Genomic DNA, 21,135 nt, shown 5'->3' on the forward strand with positions numbered 1-21,135 from the left:
AAAACATACAATTTGCAGCAGGAACCCTAACCCCGGGTTTTGATCTGTGTTGAAGTAATTAGGAAAGCAAAAATTCGTTCCACTGTAGTAAGGATAAGTCTTCAATGTTGTCTTGTTAAAAAGTTGAATATCGTCTAAAAGCGAAAACAGATCATCCCAAGAACGCGACATCGGTAATACGTACGAGCAGTTGACCTTCTTTAACATTGGTTTGACTATTTTTACAAGCTCACTGTAAGTTGCTGTAAACGGGAGATCGAAGCATTCATCTTCAATATACATGATATTGTGAAACGTGTCTTTGTTTCCAAGTAAGGGGATGCACCCTACAAACGTCCACACAATCCAAGATAGAACAAGTTGAAAGATAACAGGTTTGATTTGAACTATTTTGTACGGCCAAAGTAAGCTGTATAATCTACATGAAGTAATAAGTATTAAAGTTGTAACAAAAACTTGACTCGAGACAATCAGAACAAAAGCGTATTTTTATTCATGTTCAAACATACACAAAGAGTATCGGAGTAATATACAGGTACACCGCTAACGAAACTACAACTTTTAATCAATGCTTTGAAAGAAAGACACTTTTTTTTAAGATTTGTTGCAAATTTACGAACGTGTGGAAGACATTATCTTTTGAGTATGCCTTTGAGAAGAAATATAAATTGATCTGTTTCTCTTAGTTTGTTCTAATACCATACTTCTGTATTCTTCGCTGATATCCTCAGCCTTAGTGTAAATATCAACACCTTCCGCATAAAGCTTCAGGGATTCTTGAAGCCGTTTTTGACGTCCGTACACTGAAGCAAGGTTGGAGACACAATGTCCTAACACGTGGTATTTGCAAGCATCATCACCAAACGTGGATTTCATCAAGTGAATGGCTTCTTCCAATATCGGCCCAGCTGATGCAACGTCAGGAATTAAAAGATAGCAGAAAGCAGTAAACTGCATGCACCACGTTTGATTAATGACCCTGTCACGTTCGCTTAGGTCTTCCATGTTTTGAATTTTTACCACAAAGCTCCTCATAATTGGAATGACATGTTGTTGCCACATCGACCGATCAAAGGAGTTTGTTTCGCTCACATGTTTGTTGATTTCCTTCAAACCACCGAGGCACATTCTAATCCCCACTGCTGCATTTGACTTGTTTGCATGACAAGCAAATATTTCAGCAGAAAGGTAATAGAAGGCCTGAGCCCGATTGAAACATTTTTTGAAGCGGTAATCGTCGGCTAATTTCTTCAATTCTTCTGCAGTTGATTGAAAGTTGTCGTGGAGAAGTTGAGATAGTTGATGCAAGCACGAATTAGCATTTGACAAATTTGCCTTTTTCAAGCTTTCCTCGTATTTATTCAAAGCGTTAAGCAGCTGTTCTTGGGCAACCGTCATATGACCTACAAGCAAATAAAAACCAACATTAAGACGCAAAAATGTTTAGCTCAAATAAAAAGAAAAATACCTCCAGACTGCAGAGCTTCCAGCAAAGGAACTTTATTTCTGTATTTTGAAGTGCCTGCAAACAACATACTTTGTGAGCTGTAATATTTAAACTAAGCTCACGTTTCCATCACGTCCTAAAGATTGACAGAAACATTGAGAAAATCCTAATAAGAAATATAGGATTGATGCACAGAAAGTGGGTATTAGTAGTACATTAATATGTTTGATACCCCAAACAATTAAAATGCATGCAGCCATCAAGCTGATCCCGGGCCGAACAACTTAATGTGTAAAAAAAACATTTACCAAAGGTTTCTTTTGGAACCGTAGTATCGTCGAATCGGGCAACCGCTTTAAAAAATAATAATTTAATTGTAAAAATATAAAATTACTACAAGGGATCAAGCAGCTGAATTAATTTATTGATAAACACAACACGTTAAAACGTTGTTCATTGAGTTGTAAAATTGCAAACAGCAAAAGGAAATACTTTTTTCTGTGTCTAATTTCACCCTGATATTCATGCAATTTTTACCTGAAACTTTTTTGGGGATGGTTTCATCATTCGTTGCAGTTTCTCCTCCTGAATGAAATAACTGACATTATGGAACCCCAAAACACAACTTTTAGATTACGGAACGCAAAGTGACAGTAGTGCATTGTTATAATTGATACCATTAGCAGTAGTCTGCACAGATTACTCGATACTTTGGCCAAATATATTCGCGTTAAAGCATTTTTTGTATTCGTTGTTATAGCAACTGGTTGGTTATGCGACCCAACCTCGCAACAGTAATGTTAACATGACGTCATTACCAGAAGTTTTCTTGGGAATGGTTTCGTTCCTCGATTCATTTTCTTCCCCTGAATGAAAGATTGATTATTTTTTGGAAACACAAAGAAATTACTCAATTAAAGTTGTTGCATCACATCCTACGCAAATTACAATACAACGCCCTTTTTACCTATATGACGTCATAATACCATACAAATCATTCTGCTATGCTATGCAAAATAAGATGGGAAGTTGTTTCACGTGTAATTTGCTTTAAAGCTGCTGTTAGGTTCATTATACTGCACTTCAGTTAACCGATTCTATTTGAATAGGATGGCAATGCAAAATGAGTGATATCCTTATCCAACGAATTGACAAACTTACGAAAAAAGGGTTTGGGAATTGTGTTTCCATCATCTCCACCTTCTGCCAATCAACAGTTGTAAATTTTAAAAAAAGATTTTTTTTAACAGGCAAAGAATGTTTGTTACGCGCTAAAAATTGCTCTAAACGTCTTTTTTGCCAATTCAAATACCTGCACAAAACTAAGAAGACACTTACTATAGACTACTTCGGGAAGCCACGCATTGTCGATTCGAACCACAGCCTCAAAATCTAAATTTTACATGAAGTTTACTTTTGAACATGATTTTGTCTAGTGATGTATATACCTGTATGCAAAGTTGGACCCACCAGCGCTGTTGATGAGCTTTCTTGTCGTACTTCCACATCTAAAATGTGTTCCAAATTCAAATTTTTTGAAATATCTCAATCATAAGCTGAAAAATTTAATACTTACTGGTAAAGGTTCTTGATTCGGACGAAAACTGATGTAAACGTGCCAGTCTTTGATGGTTTGTGTCAAAACACGGCGTTTCCACTTGCATGCCTCTGAGTGCAGTTGAGACCTGCTCAGCCACCACCACCGGATCTTGCTTGGCAAAGTGACTTTCAAATCTATCACGAACACTGATTATGTCTGGTCTTAAGGATGGGTTGGCATGCCAACATCTTTCCATATCACTTGCAAGAAGCCGCATGATCTTCTTATCCGAGTCACATAGCAACGCTTCAATTGCTGGGAATCCCAAACAATCTGGACGAAGACCATTTTTGACTGCTCTTTTGAAACCCTCGGGGTCACTGATGTTGACAAAGGGCGGCTGGCGAGTCAACATTGTATAAAGAACCACTCCATAGCTGTAAACATCCTGTTCTTTCGAAGGTTTCAAATTGAAGTTATCGAATTTTTCTGGTGCAGCAAATTGCATCGTCATGTTCCACCTTCGAGCGAGAGGTCGATCTGACGAAGATGTGGATCCTGTGTAGTTGGCGATCTCGGCACATCCGAAATCCGATATTTTGCAGTGTAGCGTTATAGTGAAAAGCACATTCTCCGGTTTGAGGTCGCCGTGTATCAACCGCTTGTCGGAAAATATGTTGTGAATGACGGCAATGCCAGTTGCTATTTCAACGGCAAACCGAAGACGCAGGGTCATTCCAATGGTGATGTTTTCGTCAGCAAGTAGATCTCTGAGATTTCCACCTTGGTAATATTCCATAACAATGGCCATGTTGAAAGGCCATTTTGCCCAGCCGTATACTCGCGCAATACAGTCATGGCTTGCTTGCTGAAGTAGGCTGAATTCCCTTTGTATCCTGTTATGTGCAAAATCTTATGAATGAAATGCGTATTAATGAGTATAAAGTAGCATATAAGTTCATTTGAACAACGTGAAACCCCGCACTATCTACAAACGGATTTCTTTCAATGTATTTCACCCGACAGACACCAAGAATTTATGGAGGAATGTGGAGGTTCACCACTGGGTGCACCCATTGCGAAAGTCAAGAATTGTTTTTTTAATTGTGCGCACTGTTGCCTGTCAATATGCGCAATCCCACGTATCATTTCGTCAGTGGGCGTTTCGGCTTTTCACGAGGCATTGACTGTCAGCGAGTTCCGCTGTAGCCTACTGTACATATGGGCTGTTGGCAGTCACATTGCAAAAAATTGGCCCGATAGTATTTAATCCATTGCGTTTATCCGGATTAACGTTTAGTCTGACTGCATCAAGTACAAGTTTTTAAAACTTACCGTCTCAATATGTTGGCCTTTTGTCTTCCGCCACCAGTAATATTGAAGCACTTCATTGCAACAAGACTTAACACTTTATGTCGTCCAAGCAGTACAACGCCAAAACTTCCATTTCCAACCTCGCAAGAATCAACATCGAGCAAAATATCTACAGGGTCGAATTCCCGAATCTAAAATTCAAAAAAATCTTTTGTAATGAAGTTTACTACAGAAATAACAATATTAATACATAAGCACTGCTGGTTGGTTTAAACGTTGAACAATGGTTCACTTGTACTAATTATATTTTGAAAGATTGCATGTAGCATCGTAAAAGTAGATTTCAACAAACGTACTGCTGTGAAAAATGCATTGAATTAATTGAGCTGCACCAATATCATGAAAGAATTCCTCTGTTCATTAGGTTGTATATGCCATAGCCAATATATGCAATCAGTGTTTTTTTGATATTACTATATTATCACTAAAAACTACAAGAAAAAGAATGAAGTCAATAAACTTACGCTCTCCAATTCATCCATGATACAAGAATACTAAATAGCCGAAGCTTAGCTAAAAGATAAACTTCTTCATCAAAACAGCAGATAGTTCAGACGTCCGTTGCAACTAACGAATGACTCTGTTGGTTCAGGACAAAGCAAACATTAGGCAGTTATTAAAAACCACTCAAGCATAAAATCTACTAATGTCGACCACACAGTAAAATTGTTCGATGGGATAATTCACTTGGAGCCTCTTTTTTCTCGTTTTCGGGCTTTTGTTCTTTCAGCCTCGTTCTCAACACACAGATATTTTCTCTCATGTACACTTGAATGTTGAAGTCACCCAGCAGGTGCTGTAACGTCTCTAAGAGTTCAGAAACCTACGACTTAACAACTATACACCGGCGGGTTTCCCCTCATCACATCTCCGCGACGAACCACGATTACGTCCGAGGAAGGAACGGGGATAACCGTTAGCGAGAAGCGCCTGATTAACGTAACCCACCTCTTGTTGTTGCACACCTTCACTTGATAACAATAAGCAACGAGCGCACTACCGCCCGCTTGTGGGCGATCGGGTGCGCCGAGCGAAACGAGTCATATCTATTGGAATGAGTGGGCTTGCGGTACAACCTTGTAGAGAGGTCCCTTGTTCACTAACACCGTAGACTACATTTTAGAATTGAAACAGACGAAAGCCGTTTTGGATCGAAAACAAAATAGCCTCCCATACCTATCAAATGCATTACATCTAGGGTTTGAAACAAGTGCTTTGGCTTCGGGCCTTCACCCCACGAGTATAAGGAAGTCAAATACACGCAGCGCGCAGTTGCATGGTTGTCAAATGCCGGGCAATTTATAACAGACCTAAAAGTTTACAGCTTATATATACGCATGTCTTGCCCACTCGAGGAAATGTTAATCAATCAATGTTTAAGGTTATGTCGGCGCTTTGCATGCCAGTAACAATGTGGTATTAGCCTAATATTGAAGACCAAAACGTATATTCATTTACTTTTTCAAAAAAACACACAAGTCCCTTGCTATAGGAAAAGAGAACAAGTCACAGTAAAACCGGAATGTTTCAACACAAAGTAAAGCAAGAATTATGGGGCGGTCTCAAATCGTCCATCCCTTTATTTGGAAAGTACAAATTAATTCTGTCAACTTGTAAAATTTACAGAGCAATTTCTTACAATTTTACGTCAATGCAATTATGTCAAAATCTATAACGGTTCAGATCATTTTGCTTGATTGGCGGCAATGTCAATTTACATATGTGATACAAGTAGTGTGTACACTATACAGTAAATTATAAATATCTGCATATTGACCCTGAAAACTGTGCAAGCAACATATGTGCAATTACCCAATAATACCGCAAAAATACAGAACATTATGTGGTGCAAGCGCTGAACCAATAAATACATTTTTACATGTGAAGGAAATGTTTAAAACCTGTGCCAAAAATTTATTTGATGGCCTTTATAAGAATACATAAAAAAACTCATGATAACACATATCTAATCCACAAAGACACAGTGAAATGACCGAAAAATAAACTATATTAGGGATAAAATTGCTGCTGTTGTCTGAAGGTTACTGGTAACAAAATGGTTTATTTTATTCGTATGGTGACTCATCTTTTTGCTGTCGCGTAGATCGACACAGTTTCATCATCACGTTTTTCCACTGGTTCGTATACAAAAACGGGTTAAGGGCACTGTTAACTGGAAACAAAAACCCAATGATGTAATACGTCACGTATTTGCTAATAGACGATTCATCTATGGACTTTGTGATCGCGATAAGTGAAATTGGAACCCAGCAAGCAAAGTCCGTCAACACAACGAGAAATATACGACGATGCATTGCTTTATTTTCTTGTTCTCGGGTGTTGTCTTCAGACGAACTACAACAAAAGCAGCTGCAAATGCCCCAACATTTCATAGTAGAACTTGCGTCGAAACCAGATGTTCGTTGTAGAATTATGGAGTAAGCGAGGGCCATGTAGAAGAAGGCAAAGAAGTTAAAACATACAATTTGCAGCAGGAACCCTAGCGCCGGGTTTTGATCTGTGTTGAAGTAATTAGGAAAGCAAAAATTTGTTCCACTGTAGTAAGGATAGGTCTTCAATGTTGTCTTGTTAAAAAGTTGCATATCGTCTAAAAGCGAAAACAGTTCATCCCAAGAACGCGACATCGGTAATACGTACGAGCAGTTGACCTTCTTCAACATTGGTTTGACTATTTTTACTAGCTCGGTGTAAGTTGCTGTAAACGGGAGATCGAAGCATTCATCTTCAATATACATGCTATTGTGAAACGTGTCTTTGTTTCCAAGTAAGGGGATGCACCCTAGAAACGTCCACACAATCCAAGATAGAACAAGGGGAAAGATAACAGGTTTGATTTGAACTATTTTGTACGGCCAAAGTACGCTGTATAATCTACATGAAGTAATAAGTATTAAAGTTGTAACTGAAACTTGACTAGAGACAAACGCAGTTATTCCAATTAAGGAGCAAAGGTTACCAGCTTTCCATAGTTGATAATCCCGCGATGAAAGCGGTGTTCCAATTTTAGAATACAGAACCATATGAGACAAGGTAATCAACCCCGTAAAAAAATCAGCAGTGCTTAAATTTAACAATAGGATGTTGTGGAGTGTCTTCACTTTTTCCATGATTCCAAACTTCTTGTATAGGAGAGAAATGCTATTGCACATTATAAGGACGTTGCCAAACAGAGCAAATACACCCAATGCCCATGTTAGAATGTAAGCAATGGCATACATCGTATCAAATTTAATTCGATCGTCTCTAGGATCCGGGGCAAATCCACAATTTAATAATTCGTTTGTTGAGATGCATTTGTTTGTCTTCACATAATGTCCCAATATACCTTGAAACCTTAACGACTTGCATTCGCCAAATGAAACGTTACGACAGATTTTGAACTCCTGGGGAAACTTTTCGTCGGTGGTGTTGCATAAGCTGATACATTGTCCAAAGGTTGCACCTTAATGTATTCAATGTAATATAAATAATTTAGGCGTATTGAACTAGTCGAATACTTTGGGACTACTTTCAAGAAACAAAATTATGCATTTCTTACATGGACTCATGCAGATTTAAGCTTCACAATTTAACTTGTAATGTTTTGCTAAAAACACTCATTGGACAGGGTCATGCGTTTACATATGAACGTACATTGGTTGCATGATCTTAAAACACTAAAATTCGTGTCAACCTCTACGAACCCTCATTTTCGTTGTAACATTCTCACGTAGCCTAATTTAATCAGTGACTCGATTACGTTTAAAAACTTTTTGTAACAGTCAATGCAAAGACATCCTACCATCAGGGTAATGATCTGTCATTTTTGCGTCCTGAAAAGGCGTAAATGAATGCTTCGTGGTCCTTTACACATTTACGACCACCTGACACTGACATTCTTTGGCAAACTGTATAAAACTTTGCCCACCCGCTCTGAACAAGGAAGTAAAATAACAACCATTAAAGTGTCAAATTTTGATGGATTACGGTTTTGTGACTCACAGGTTTCTCTAATGAGTGATTGTGGCTAATCGTGACTCCTTTACTATGACCAGATTTTCTTCAATACGATGCAATAGTCGTCCGTTTACCACAAAATATGATTACAACCAGTGACTAAAATTCAGAAACCTTAAATCATGCGGGGAAATATACCGAAACTACATTTTCTTCTGCTTTGTATTTTGGTTGCAAACAATCAATTCACTTGCACACATTTTGTTTTACAAAAATGCCCCCAAAAAACTCGCAATTTCGCCCACAACGAAGATTACGATGAAGACAAAATTGAAAACCTTCCTTACATGTCGCGTCTGCGGTTGAAGAACCATTTTTCCCTACCCGGCCAATATAGAGAGAAATAGATCATTCCCCCCTGTTTGTACAATCTTTTGTCAACGACAGGAAGCAGTATTTTCCTGTTTTCTGCAAGAAGGTATCTTGTTACTTTACGAAATGTATTACCGCCTTTTCCAGCTCAGTGATTTTTCCCTTTTTCCTTTGCGTTTCCGTGTGTTGCATGTTGTATAGTGCCTCGCCATAATAATTAGAACGGAAGGTTTAGTCCTCTTTCTGAAGAACGCAGTTAACGTTCAACACGTCTGACAGTTTCATAATATACATGCCATGAAACTTATTGGCGCAACACAACTAGAAAGCGTATAATACCACGCTGAACCTACGCAGACGTTCTTGCTGCAGGAAATCCTGTTTAATAATCACATTGGTGATTTCTCTGAAACTTTTGCACACTTTCGTCCCGTGTGACTATGAATATGCTGATCGTTTTCATGGAAGTTTCATTCAACCAAGCACTTTTCAAATTCTTTCATCAAGGTTTTTGTTGTAGAAGAAGTTTTGCGAGTCTAAACCACAAATATATTTTCTGCAACAAAATCCACGTTTCTTTCATTGTGATTTACATGCCGTCGGCATAAGTTTTGTTATAACAGCACTTTTTTTATAGTTAAAAATACCAATAAAACAATTGCAGCAATTGGTTGTATTAACATTGTTAGCCTACTTCTGTTGGTTGCCATGATAATAAAGTGACGCAAAAATGTTTACAATAAATGCAAAGCGTGACAAAAAGTGACGACGTCAAGCACCCGCAATAAACAATAAGAAATACACTAAGACTTCTCGGATCATAAACCGCATTTTTTGAATAATAATGTCATGTTATCCAATAACTGTTCCTCAACTACATTAGGAGTGTAGACCAACTAATTATTTTCGTGCATGAGGATATTTTACATTGTTTTCAATGATAATTTAATTTTAATTCATCCATGACATAAAATATGGAATAGTTGAATCTTATCTAAAAGATAAACATCTTCAACATAACAGAAGATGGTTCAGACGTCAGTTGTAACTGTCGAATCACTCTGTCGGTTCAGATCGAAGCAAACATCAAACTGGTATTCCAAACCACTCAAGCATAAAATTTACTACTGTCGACTACACAGTAAAACTGTTCGATGGAATAGAACCACTTTTTTTTCGTGTTCGGTCACGCCCCGCTTGTTTTCTTTCAGCCTCGTTCTGAACGCACACACAGTTTCTCTAACGTACACTTGAATGTTGAAGTCACCCACCAGGTGCTGTAACGTCTTTAAGATTTCAGAAACCTACGACTTGACAACTATACACCGGCGGGTCGCACATCATCACATCTCCTAAACGTGCCACGATTACGTCGGAGGAAGGAGCGGGGATAAGCGTTAGCGAGAAGCGCCTGGTTACCTCATGTTGCGGCACACCTTCACTTGTTATCAGCGATTCAGCTCAAATATGCAACGAGCGCACTACCGCCCGCTTGTGGGATATACATAAATATAACTTCCCCAAAACCAAGGAAGGTTAGTAAAAGTTGTCAAAGCCCTTCAATCGACAATTGACCACGATGTATTTTTGCACATTTCGTTACATCCTGATGAAGGCTGTTGCCTAGCATTGCCAGAAGAACAATCTTGTAGTATTTAATATGCACGTGAGCATCAACAATGAATTATTTGGGTCAATATTAGCCAGACCACAGTAATGCTAAAGTTGATGTGCTTTTGGTTATTTGATTGTCATTATAGGCTATTAGGCTGCTGTGAATTTTTTTGAAAGCTGTTCATTTCACTAACACTGTAGGCTACAGTTTAGAATTGAAACAGACGAAAAGCCATCTTGGACCAAAAACAAATTGCCGCCCATACCTATATAAAATGCATTTCATCTAGAGTTTGAAACAAGTGCTTTGGCTTCGGGCCTTCACCCCACGAATATACAAGGAAGTCAAGTACTCACGCGGGGCACTGTCGCATTGTGGACAAATACCGTACAATTTAGAACCCTATATCAAATTTTACAGCTTACACATATCTTGCCCACTCGAGAAAATGTGAATCAATCAATGTTTAAGATTATGTCGGCGCTTGGCATGCCAGTAACAATGTGGCATTAGTCTTATTTTAAAGACTAAAACTTATGCAAATTTACTTCAATAACCACACAATAAATAAATAAACAGACAACACTTTCACTTTGACCAACACGAAACGAGTTAAAATTTTTATTGGTTACCTACAAAAAGCAAACAAGTCCATTATTATAAGAAAAAAAGATCAAGTCACAGTAAATGTTTCAACATAAAGTAAAGCAAAAATTATAGGGCGGTCTCAAATCATCCATCCCTTCATTTGGCACTTGGCAGGTAGAAATTAATTCTGTCAATTTGCAAAATTTGCGTAGCGTTTTCTCGCAATTTTGCGTCAATGGAATAACGTTAATGTATAATGACCATGGTTCAGACCATTTCGCTTGATTGGCGCCAATGTCAATTTACTACGTCATACAAGCAGTGTATTCTAATACTTCGGTAAAACATAAATATCTGTATATTGACCTTGAAAACTGTGCAAGCAACATTTCTGCAATTATCAAATAATTTCGCAAAAATATAAAACATGTGGTGCAAGCGCTGAACCAATAAATATGTTCTTAAGGTGTGAAGGAAATGTTTAAAACCTGTGCCAAAAAGTTATTTGGTGGCCTTCATAAGAATACATAAAAAATTCATGATAACACATATGTAATCCACGAAGACGCAGTGAAATGACCGAAAAATAAACTAAATTAGGGATTATAATGCTGCTGTTGTCTGAAGGTTACTGGTAACAAAATTGTTTATTTTATTGGTATACTGACTCATCTTTTTGCTGTCGCGTAGATCGACACAGTAGTTTCATAATCACGTTTTTCCATTGGTTCGTATACAAGAACGGGTTAAGGGCACTATTAACTGGAAACAAAAGCCCAATGATGCAATACGTCACGTATTTGCTAATAGACGATTCATCTATGGACTTTGTGATCGCGATAAGTGAAATTGGAACCCAGCAAGCGAAGTCCGTCAACACAACGAGAAATATACGACGATGCATTGCTTTATTTTCTTGTTCTCGGGTGTTGTCTTCAGGCGAACTACAACAAAAGCAGCTGCAAATGCCCCAACATTTCATAGTAGAACTTGCGTCGAAGCCAGATGTTCGTCGTAGGATTATGGAGTAAGCGAGGGCCATGTAGAAGAAGGCAAAGAAGTTAAAACATACAATTTGCAGCAGGAACCCTAGCGCCGGGTTTTGATCTGTGTTGAAGTAATTAGGAAAGCAAAAATTTGTTCCACTGTAGTAAGGATAGGTCTTCAATGTTGTCTTGTTAAAAAGTTGCATATCGTCTAAAAGCGAAAACAGTTCATCCCAAGAACGCGACATCGGTAATACGTACGAGCAGTTGACCTTCTTCAACATTGGTTTGACTATTTTTACTAGCTCGGTGTAAGTTGCTGTAAACGGGAGATCGAAGCATTCATCTTCAATATACATGCTATTGTGAAACGTGTCTTTGTTTCCAAGTAAGGGGATGCACCCTAGAAACGTCCACACAATCCAAGATAGAACAAGGGGAAAGATAACAGGTTTGATTTGAACTATTTTGTACGGCCAAAGTACGCTGTATAATCTACATGAAGTAATAAGTATTAAAGTTGTAACTGAAACTTGACTAGAGACAAACGCAGTTATTCCAATTAAGGAGCAAAGGTTACCAGCTTTCCATAGTTGATAATCCCGCGATGAAAGCGGTGTTCCAATTTTAGAATACAGAACCATATGGGACAAGGTAATCAACCCCGTAAAAAAATCAGCAGTGCTTAAATTTAACAATAGGATGTTGTGGAGTGTCTTCACTTTTTCCATGATTCCAAACTTCTTGTATAGGAGAGAAATGCTATTGCACATTATAAGGACGTTGCCAAACAGAGCAAATACACCCAATGCCCATGTTAGAATGTAAGCAATGGCATACATCGTATCAAATTTAATTCGATCGTCTCTAGGATCCGGGGCAAATCCACAGTTTAATAATTCGTTTGTTGAGATGCATTTGCTTGTTTTCACATAGTGTCCCAATATACCTTGAAACCTTAACGACTTGCATTCGCCAAATGAAACGTTTCGACAGATTTTGAACTTCTGGGGAAACTTGTCGTCGGTGGTGTTGCATAACCTGATACACTGCCCAAAATTTGCACCTTTATGAAATATAATATAAATAATTTAGGCGTATTGAACTAGTCGAATACCTTGAGACTACTTTCAAGAAACAAAATTATGCATTTTTTGCATTGACTCATGCAGATTTAAGCTTCACAATTTAACTTGTAATGTTGCTAAAACACTCACTGGCCAGCGTCATAGAGCTTTACAATTAGTTTGTTTACATATGAAGGTACATTGGTTGCATTATCTTAAAACCCTAAACTTTGGGTCAACCTTTACGAACCTACATTTTCGTTGTAACATGCTTATGTTATAGCCTAATTTAATCAGTGACTCGATTACGTTTAAAATCTTTTTCGATAACAGTCAATGTGAAGATATCCTACCATCAGGGTATAGATCTGTCATTTTTGCGTCCTGCAAAGTCGACACTAAATGCTTCGTGGGGTCCTTTACACTTTCACGACCACCTATGACACTGATATTCTTTGGCAAACTGTATAAAAGTTTGCCTTCCCGCTTTAAACAAGGAAGTAAAATCACAACCATTGAAGTGTCAAATTTTGAAGGATGACGGTTTTGTGACTCACAGGTTTCTATAATGGGTGATTGTGGCTATAATCGTGACTCCTTTACTAAGACCAGCTTTCCTTCAGTACGATACAATAGTAGTCTGTTTACCACAAAATATGATTACAACCAGTGATTAGAATTCAGAGAAACCCTAAATCATGCGGGGAAATATACCGAAACTACATTTTCTTCTGCTTTGTATTTTGGTTGCAAACAATCAATTCACTTGCACACATTTTGTTTTACAAAAAAAGCCTCAAAGAACCTCGCAATTTCGCCCACAAGGAAGATTACGATGAAGACAAAATTGAAAACCTTCGTCACATGTCGCGTCTGTTGACAAAGCATTTTGCCCTACCCGGCCAATAGATTACCTTAGTCAAGGTTCTATGGAGAGAAATAGATCATTCCAAGTCCCTCTGTTTGGAAACGCTTGATCTTCGCAAGTATAATCTTTTGTCAACGACAGGAAGCAGTATTTTTCTGTTCTCTTGCAACAAGATATCTCGTTACTTTACGAAATGTGTGACAGTTTCATAATATACATGCCATGAAACTTATGGCGCAACACAACCAGAAAGCGTATAGTGCTTATCTTGGTATTCTAATAATTCAATTTTTTAATTTATTCACTTGACGGTACATGCGGTGTGAGTGTTCTCTTTTCTTGTGTTTTTACATTTGTTGATACATGTTTGTGCGCTGGACCATGACCCCGATAAAGCCTCCTTGCAGGCTCAACGTCATTGTATAAAAGTGTACGTTTAATTGTGACAGAAGGACAGATTCTTTGCTTTGCCATTACAACATGCTTTGCAGCAACAGCAATACAATAATATTTCACCATCCATCACTTGCAGTTGTCTAAAAGTCAGACAATAACATTCTAGATACTACCCGTGTTATTTACTGTCCCATTCTTTTGGCCGCAATCACTCCTTTACATTAACAGGAAATCCTGTTTAATAATCACATTGGTGATTTCTCTGAAACTTTTGCACACTTTCGTCCCGTATGACTATGAATAAGCTGATCCTTTCCATGGAAGTTTCATTCAATCAAGCACTTTTCAAATTCTTTCATCAAGGTTTTTGTGATAGAAGAAGGTTTGCGAGTCTAAACCACAAATATATTTTCTATAGCAAAATCCACGTTTCTTTCATTGTGATTTACATGCCGTCGGCATAAGTTTTGTTATAACAGCACTTTTTTCTATAGTTAAAAGTAATATGGTTGGTCATGAATTACGTTTGGTAGGCCTACTTGTTTTTTTATGTAATTGGCAAACACTTCAGTTTGGCAACTGGTGGCGGCAATCACACCCCTCTTCTCTGCACAATCTTTTCAACCATACTGGAAACGGTAATTAGCACACCTGCACTGCCCTATATCGTGACGGCCGACTTTGATTTATTGTTTAGCAGATTGAAAAAGTGATTATGAAACTGCTGTGTCGATCTACGCGACAGCAAAAAGATGAGTCATTACCAGAAGTCAGTGACATGAATACGAATAAAATGAACAATTTTGTAACCAGTAACCTTCAGACAACAGCAGCATTATAATCCCTGATATAGTTTATTTTTCGGTCATTTCACTGCGTCTTTGTGGATTAGATATGTGTTATCATGAATTTTTTATGTATTCTTATAAAGGCCATCAAATAACTTTTTGTCACAGGTCTTAAACATTTCCTTCACACCTTAAGAACATATTTATTGGTTCAGCGCTTGCACCAAATAAAGTTCTGTATTTTTGCGATATTATTGGGTAATTGCAGAAATGTTGCTTGCACAGTTTTCAAGGTCAATATACAGATATTTATGTTTTACCGAAGTATTAGAATACACTACTTGTATCACATATGTAAATTGACAGTGCCGTCAATCAATCAAAATAAAGTATATACGTTTTAGTCTTCAATATTAGGCAAATGTAACATTGTTACTGACAAGACAAGCGCCGACATAATCGTAAACATTGATTGATTAACATTTCCTCGAGTGGCAAGACATGCGTAAGCTGTAAAATTTTAGGTCGGGTTATAAATTGCCCGGCATTTGACCACAATGTGACAGCGCGGCGTTTACTTCCTTGTATACTCATGAGGTTCTGGCTAATCTTGATCCAAATAATTCATTGCTGATGCTCACATGCATATTTATTACTACAGGATGCTTCTTCTGGCAAAAATAGTTGTAAGAGTCAACGTTTCGGTTGCTATGCAACAGCCTTCATCAGGATGTAACGAAATGTGCAAAATCACAGCGTGGTCAATTGTCGGTTGAAGGGCGTTGACAACTTTTACTAACCTTCCTTGGTTTTGGGGACGTTATAATCATGACATATTTGTTGTCGGAATGACATGCAGTCGCTACTCTCGCATCTCAACTCTATTGATCCGAGCATCAAGTTCACAATGGACGCGAGCAAGGGTTAGTTGTCCTGGTTGGATGTTTATATTTAAAGAGAAGAACGAGGGTCCTCTCTACAAGGGTGTACCGCAAGCCCACTCATTCCAATAGATATCTGGCGTTTTGAACGAACCGAGAAAATTTTGGACCGAGAAACTGACAGGTAGAAGAGAATGGAGTCATTAAACATAAATGTGTATGCGTCATCACTCAAAGACAAAACACGCTGTATTACTCGGTGTGTGTCGACACTTGCAGGCACTCCTACCCTTGCACCCCGTGAACAACAAAAACAGTGATTTGTAGAGCGCATTTCGTGGTTGCTGATAATTGTATTGCAGATGTGTCCCTCCCACCTTTACATTCTTCGTTTCGTCTTTCAGCTCTTGGGTTTGTTGTTTATGCGCCTCGACAATTGACCAAGCTGTATTTTATCACATTTCGTTACATCCTGATGAAAGCTGTTGCATAGCAACCGAAACGTCACTTTTTTGCTAGAAAAACCGACTTGGTCCAAATCCTTTTTATTTGGTTCTTGTAATAATTGTCTTTGAAGCTCAAACAACAACAAAAGTTGAACCAAGTTTAACTCCCGTCTTTTACAGTTGGTCATTTGTTTTATTTGAAATAAACTGAATATGCTACAATGCAAAACCTGTTGATAAATCATGTTACCCACGTGGCTATACGTGCCAAATAATGTATACAAGGCATGAAATATGTCATCACGAAATGTATAGTTATATTGATAGATGCATGTTGTAATGTTTTGTTGAACTCCAGCACGTATGTCACCTCAGCAATCTACAAACTACAAACGATTTATTGGTTGCTGATACAAAAGTAAAAAAATGTCTGTTTTACCCGTGAGTAAATCTAAGAAGCGAGTAGTAGATCGAATTAAGGAATATGGGAAGAATATTGAAATCTGCCCCTAACCATATTCGATCAAATCTGTCTCCGGTAATTATCTGCAAATAAGGTGTGAGATAAACTGTAAATCATTGTTACCTAAAATAAATTTAAAAAATAAAACTTTAATGGCATTTTCATCTTTCCTGTCTGTTCAGCATTTGTTTAAATCGCAGTGATATCACTAATAGTAAATGACAAGTGCGCCAATACACGTGCGTGAATTGAGTGGTGGGTTATCTAACGCAGTGCGCAGTGCTTGGGTACAGGTAGCAGTTTTTTCGTTATACAGACCGGTTTATTTCTGACCAAAAGTTTTGAATGCGTGTAAACAAAATTGCAAAATACACAACTGTCATTTGTGACTGTTTGCGTATTGATACACGCGCACCACACTTTTATATTCATTGTAAGTTACCTTCAGTTCTTGCAAATCAGCAGCTCCCGCACCAACAGCAAAGAAAGTCACCCCAATGTCGTTGGCGGCTTTTACCGCTGACTTTAGAAACTTCTCATCCGTTGCTCTGTATATGAGTACATATATAAGTACCTAACTATGAGGACATAGCAAAAAAGATCGTATATTGTTAGACTGCCTTGCCACAAAATTAGGTTTGCGCTAACCTGCCGTCGGTAATAACAAACGCAATCTTTTTGGAACAAGAGTCATTGAAGCGAGAAAATGCGGGAAAGTCAACCTCTGTAGCTTTGCGAATCGCCGCAGCTGTATACGTTGTATAACCTTGATACGTCATTCTGTCCACCGAGTTCTGCAATACCGTAGCGTGTTTAGAAACAAAACAGGTAAAACGAAGGTAGTAGGTCATACTATAGGCTACTTACATTAAACAATGCATGTGATTTCAACTGGCCCAAACCAATTTCTGTTCGGATTAAATTTTCAACATTCCAGGACCTGGAAATAAATGAAGAGTAATTCATTTTATCTTGTTAAAAGATAAGCAAATATACCTTCCAAAGAAGTGTGAATATTGTATCACCCCGACTTGGTTTTTCTCTATGTCAATTCGTGCCACAACCTGCTTTAAAAATTCTTTTATCAACTTGAAGTTTGTAAGACCGATTGAAGCCGATCCATCGACTAGAAACATCAAATCCATCGTGTATGTCTCACAACCTAAAATTTTGAATCACAGTCAATTTCTGCACCACAACTGAAATAATCTGGGTTTAATTTTGTGCCTTTGGCCGAAATGCACTGATACCTGTAGAATTGGTGTTGTTTGTGATAGAAGGTTTAGTAATGCCATCGTTGCATAGAGAAGTGTCGCAACAACTCGCATTGCAGTCGATTTCATTATTCACGCACCCAGTTGGCGTAATGGCATTGCATACTTTCTTGGCACAATATTCCGCTTCGATGCAACCACCGAAATTGCTGACTTCTGAATGCACTGAGACAAATAAATACAGAGTTATCACAAACTTTCATTTTACAGATCTTACTTAAAGCAAAACACTTTTGGAAAGCCAAAGCTGTGTTTTAACGTTAGTGCTAACGGTTTACTTTTTGATTTTGTAGTAGCATAAAAACATTTCATGGCCTCTTTTGAATTCTGACATTCTGTAATTCCCAATGGATTGTCGCTGTTGATCCAGCTGTAACAACGAAGACCTGGAAAATTAAGTTCACCTTTTTTATTGACAAGGCTGTTATAAGCTCAACCTATTGTTTATACCTTTTGTGAAAGTTGTGAGTTCAAATACTGCCAGAATACATGTAAACAACAACAATTTCATACTTCTGCGCCTGAAATTGCTAATTTCAGTTAACTTGTGTGGCGCTTGTCACTCCGTCCGTGGCAATTATATAGGGCCATAAGCACGGTCTCGTGATCGAGCGACGGGTTTCGATCGGAAATGCGTAATCGACTGTCGACATTTTGGAAAGGTTTTGTGAACACAAGAAACGTTCTCTCACGTTCTTGGGCTACGTCTGCTTGCATTGGAATTTCAGTTGAATCATAAAAGACAGAAGTTGGTGGAACTACGAAACATGACGTGGTTTCGTAACGTGGCAACAGTGATTAATTGCAGTTCAGAACGGATCGTAAGTATAAAAATTCCAACAAGATTATTTCAGATAAAGTGACAGCGGTGATTGATATGCGTATTTACATGGTGGTAAAGGTTGGTGCTGTGCATCAACAAAACACGTATCTGCATTTGTTTGTTCCTCTTTCTTACCGTGGCGCTCCGGCACCTTAAAATTGGTGTAATAAAAAAAATAATAATACTCACGATTTAATGTAGGTCTTTGCCAATTAATGTGGGGACAACGAGCTTTCGTTTGAAAATTTGCCGAATATTTTTGCCAAATCCACAGTCCTGACAAGCAAATTTTGTATTTATATCCTATTTGAAAAAACTACTTGAACGCTGGTAAAACATGGGAAGCCAGGGAACATACTGTGTTTGTCAGGTGTTTATATACAGATATTTACTTTCTGATTTCGCAATTGAACAAAAACATTTCATGGTCTGTGTTGAACTTTTTGTGAGAGAAATTAGTGCAAATACCATCAAAAGACTTAAAAACAACAATGCGACTTTTGATGTGCGTGCTGGTAATGCTGTAACATTTTGGATAGCTTTTATGGACAGAGTAGTTAAATCTTCTTACGTTTTAGCTGGCATCCTTTTGGTTTGTGATCGGTCAGTTATCCTATTATATTAAATTCGATTGTATTACAATTTTAGTCGTTGATTAATCGTGCAGTTCCACACAATTCGCAAGTCATCAGGAAGTCACGTATTCTTATTACATACAACTTGTTTTTATTAAGTTATAGAGGTATTGCACCTATGAAATTGCTGGTATAGAAGTTTTGATTGCAGCTTGAAATTCTCAAAAACCACCTTAAAAGGCTTTCGAATTCCCAAAATCAACTCTAAAACAAAGCACATTCGTGTTTTGCGACGCACTATTTCCTTCGTAATGGGTCATAGCGGAGTTTGGCACATTTAATTATTTAGTTCGCACCAAATTATATAAAAAAATCCATAATCTGACTTCTTGCAAATGTTTGGGGCTCATCAGTCCAGCTATAGTAACCCAGTCTTTTAGGCACACTTTTTTGTTAAAATGCATTTTTAGCATTGGTTTAGAGGACTTTGTTATTTTAAACCTTGATTCCTAAGAGCAGAGAAATAGATGACGTGTGCAAAAAACAACTTTACTGTGTAGTCGGCAATAATGAATTTCACACCTTAAGAACATATTTATTGGTTCAGCGCTTGCACCACATAATGTTCTGTATTTTTGCGATATTATTGGGTAATTGCACAAATGTTGTTTGCACAGTTTTCTAGGTCAGTATACAGATATTTATGTTTTACTGTATCAGTACACACTACTTGTATCACATGTGTAAATTGACATTGCCGCCAATCAAGCAAATGGTCTGAACCGTGGTCATTAAACATTGGCGTAAATGCATTGACGCTAAATTGTGAGAGCTACCTGCCAAATGCCAAACAAAGGGATGGACGATTTGAGACCGCCCTATAATTTTTGCTTTACTTTATGTTGAAACATTTACTGTGACCTGATCCAGTTTTACTGTGACCTGATCCAGTTTTACTGTGACCTGATCTTTTTTCTATAGCAAGGGATTTGTGAGTTTTTTTGTGTAGGTAACCAATAAAATTTTAACTCGTTTCGTGCAAAAAAGCTACAATATTTGCAACCTGCAGACAGGGTGTGTACACGCACTGTTTCGATCTGTGAGGTCTCATCAGTGCAGCTGTTTAAGTGGCACTGTGCTAGCTTCTACACTAGCAAACTCGTTTCGTGTTTGTCGAAGTGAATGTCTTGTCTGTTTATTTATTAGTCTGTTTGCTTAGACCTAAATTTATATACGTTTTAGTCTTCAATATTAGACTAATGCCACATTGTTACTGACATGCCAAGCGCCGACATAATCGTAAACATTGATTGATGAACATTTCCTCGGGTGGGCAAGACATGCGTAAGCTGTAAAATTTTAGGTCGGGTTATAAATTGCACTGCATTTGACCACAATGCGACATCGCGCTGCGTTTACTTGACTTACTTGTATAAGCATGAGTTAAAGGCTGTGACTAATCTTGATCCACATAATTCATTGTTGATGCTCACATGCATATTCTGATGAAGACTGCTGCAAAGCAACCAAAACATTGACACTTTTTTGCCAGAAATACCGGTTCGGTCCAAATCCTTTTTAATTTGCATTAAGCGGAAAAGTTGAACCAAGTTTAACTGTCGTCTTTTACGCGTTTAACGGAGATCTTCGCCGATGTGAACTGCGCCAGCGTGTG

General features: G+C 38.0%; 3 protein-coding genes across 3 annotated transcripts; all 3 read right to left on the minus strand.

Moving 5' to 3' along the window:
- Positions 1-3,012: 3,012 nt before the first annotated feature.
- LOC145907061 (receptor-interacting serine/threonine-protein kinase 1-like) lies at positions 3,013-4,901 on the minus strand. Its single transcript, XM_082994497.1, has 3 exons — positions 4,826-4,901; positions 4,323-4,492; positions 3,013-3,883 (listed from the first exon to the last, which is right to left on the minus strand). The coding sequence occupies exons 1-3, from the start codon at positions 4,841-4,843 to the stop codon at positions 3,013-3,015; spliced, it is 1,059 nt and encodes a 352-aa protein (XP_082850623.1). The 5' UTR covers positions 4,844-4,901.
- Positions 4,902-6,427: 1,526 nt separating this feature from the next.
- Positions 6,428-7,489, minus strand: LOC145907062 (G-protein coupled receptor GRL101-like). The gene has a single exon (XM_082994498.1). The coding sequence runs from the start codon at positions 7,487-7,489 to the stop codon at positions 6,428-6,430; it is 1,062 nt and encodes a 353-aa protein (XP_082850624.1).
- A 9,085-nt stretch (positions 7,490-16,574) lies between these two features.
- On the minus strand, positions 16,575-19,550 carry LOC145905959 (matrilin-1-like). The gene is made up of 9 exons (XM_082993297.1): positions 18,513-19,550; positions 18,341-18,448; positions 18,039-18,227; positions 17,785-17,950; positions 17,656-17,728; positions 17,437-17,582; positions 17,231-17,336; positions 16,765-16,871; positions 16,575-16,711 (listed from the first exon to the last, which is right to left on the minus strand). The coding sequence occupies exons 1-9, from the start codon at positions 18,571-18,573 to the stop codon at positions 16,705-16,707; spliced, it is 963 nt and encodes a 320-aa protein (XP_082849423.1). The 5' UTR covers positions 18,574-19,550; the 3' UTR covers positions 16,575-16,704.
- Between the last annotated feature and the right edge of the window lie 1,585 nt (positions 19,551-21,135).

This window comes from Ascidia mentula, chromosome 6 (assembly GCF_947561715.1).
Source record: "Ascidia mentula chromosome 6, kaAscMent1.1, whole genome shotgun sequence".
Lineage (NCBI taxonomy): Eukaryota > Metazoa > Chordata > Ascidiacea > Phlebobranchia > Ascidiidae > Ascidia > Ascidia mentula.

Excerpts from the sequence above, each read along its gene's own strand:
- LOC145905959 (XM_082993297.1), bottom strand. The coding sequence starts at position 18,573 with ATGAAATTGTTGTTGTTTACATGTATTCTGGCAGTATTTGAACTCACA. Across the intron at positions 18,449-18,512 it reads ACTCACAACTTTCACAAAAG|GTCTTCGTTGTTACAGCTGG; the intron begins GTATAAACAATA and ends TTAATTTTCCAG. Across the intron at positions 17,337-17,436 it reads TTTGTTATTACCGACGGCAG|AGCAACGGATGAGAAGTTTC; the intron begins GTTAGCGCAAAC and ends ACTCATATACAG.
- LOC145907062 (XM_082994498.1), bottom strand. The coding sequence starts at position 7,489 with ATGGAAAAAGTGAAGACACTCCACAACATCCTATTGTTAAATTTAAGC.
- LOC145907061 (XM_082994497.1), bottom strand. Across the intron at positions 3,884-4,322 it reads AAGGCCAACATATTGAGACG|GATACAAAGGGAATTCAGCC; the intron begins GTAAGTTTTAAA and ends TGCACATAACAG.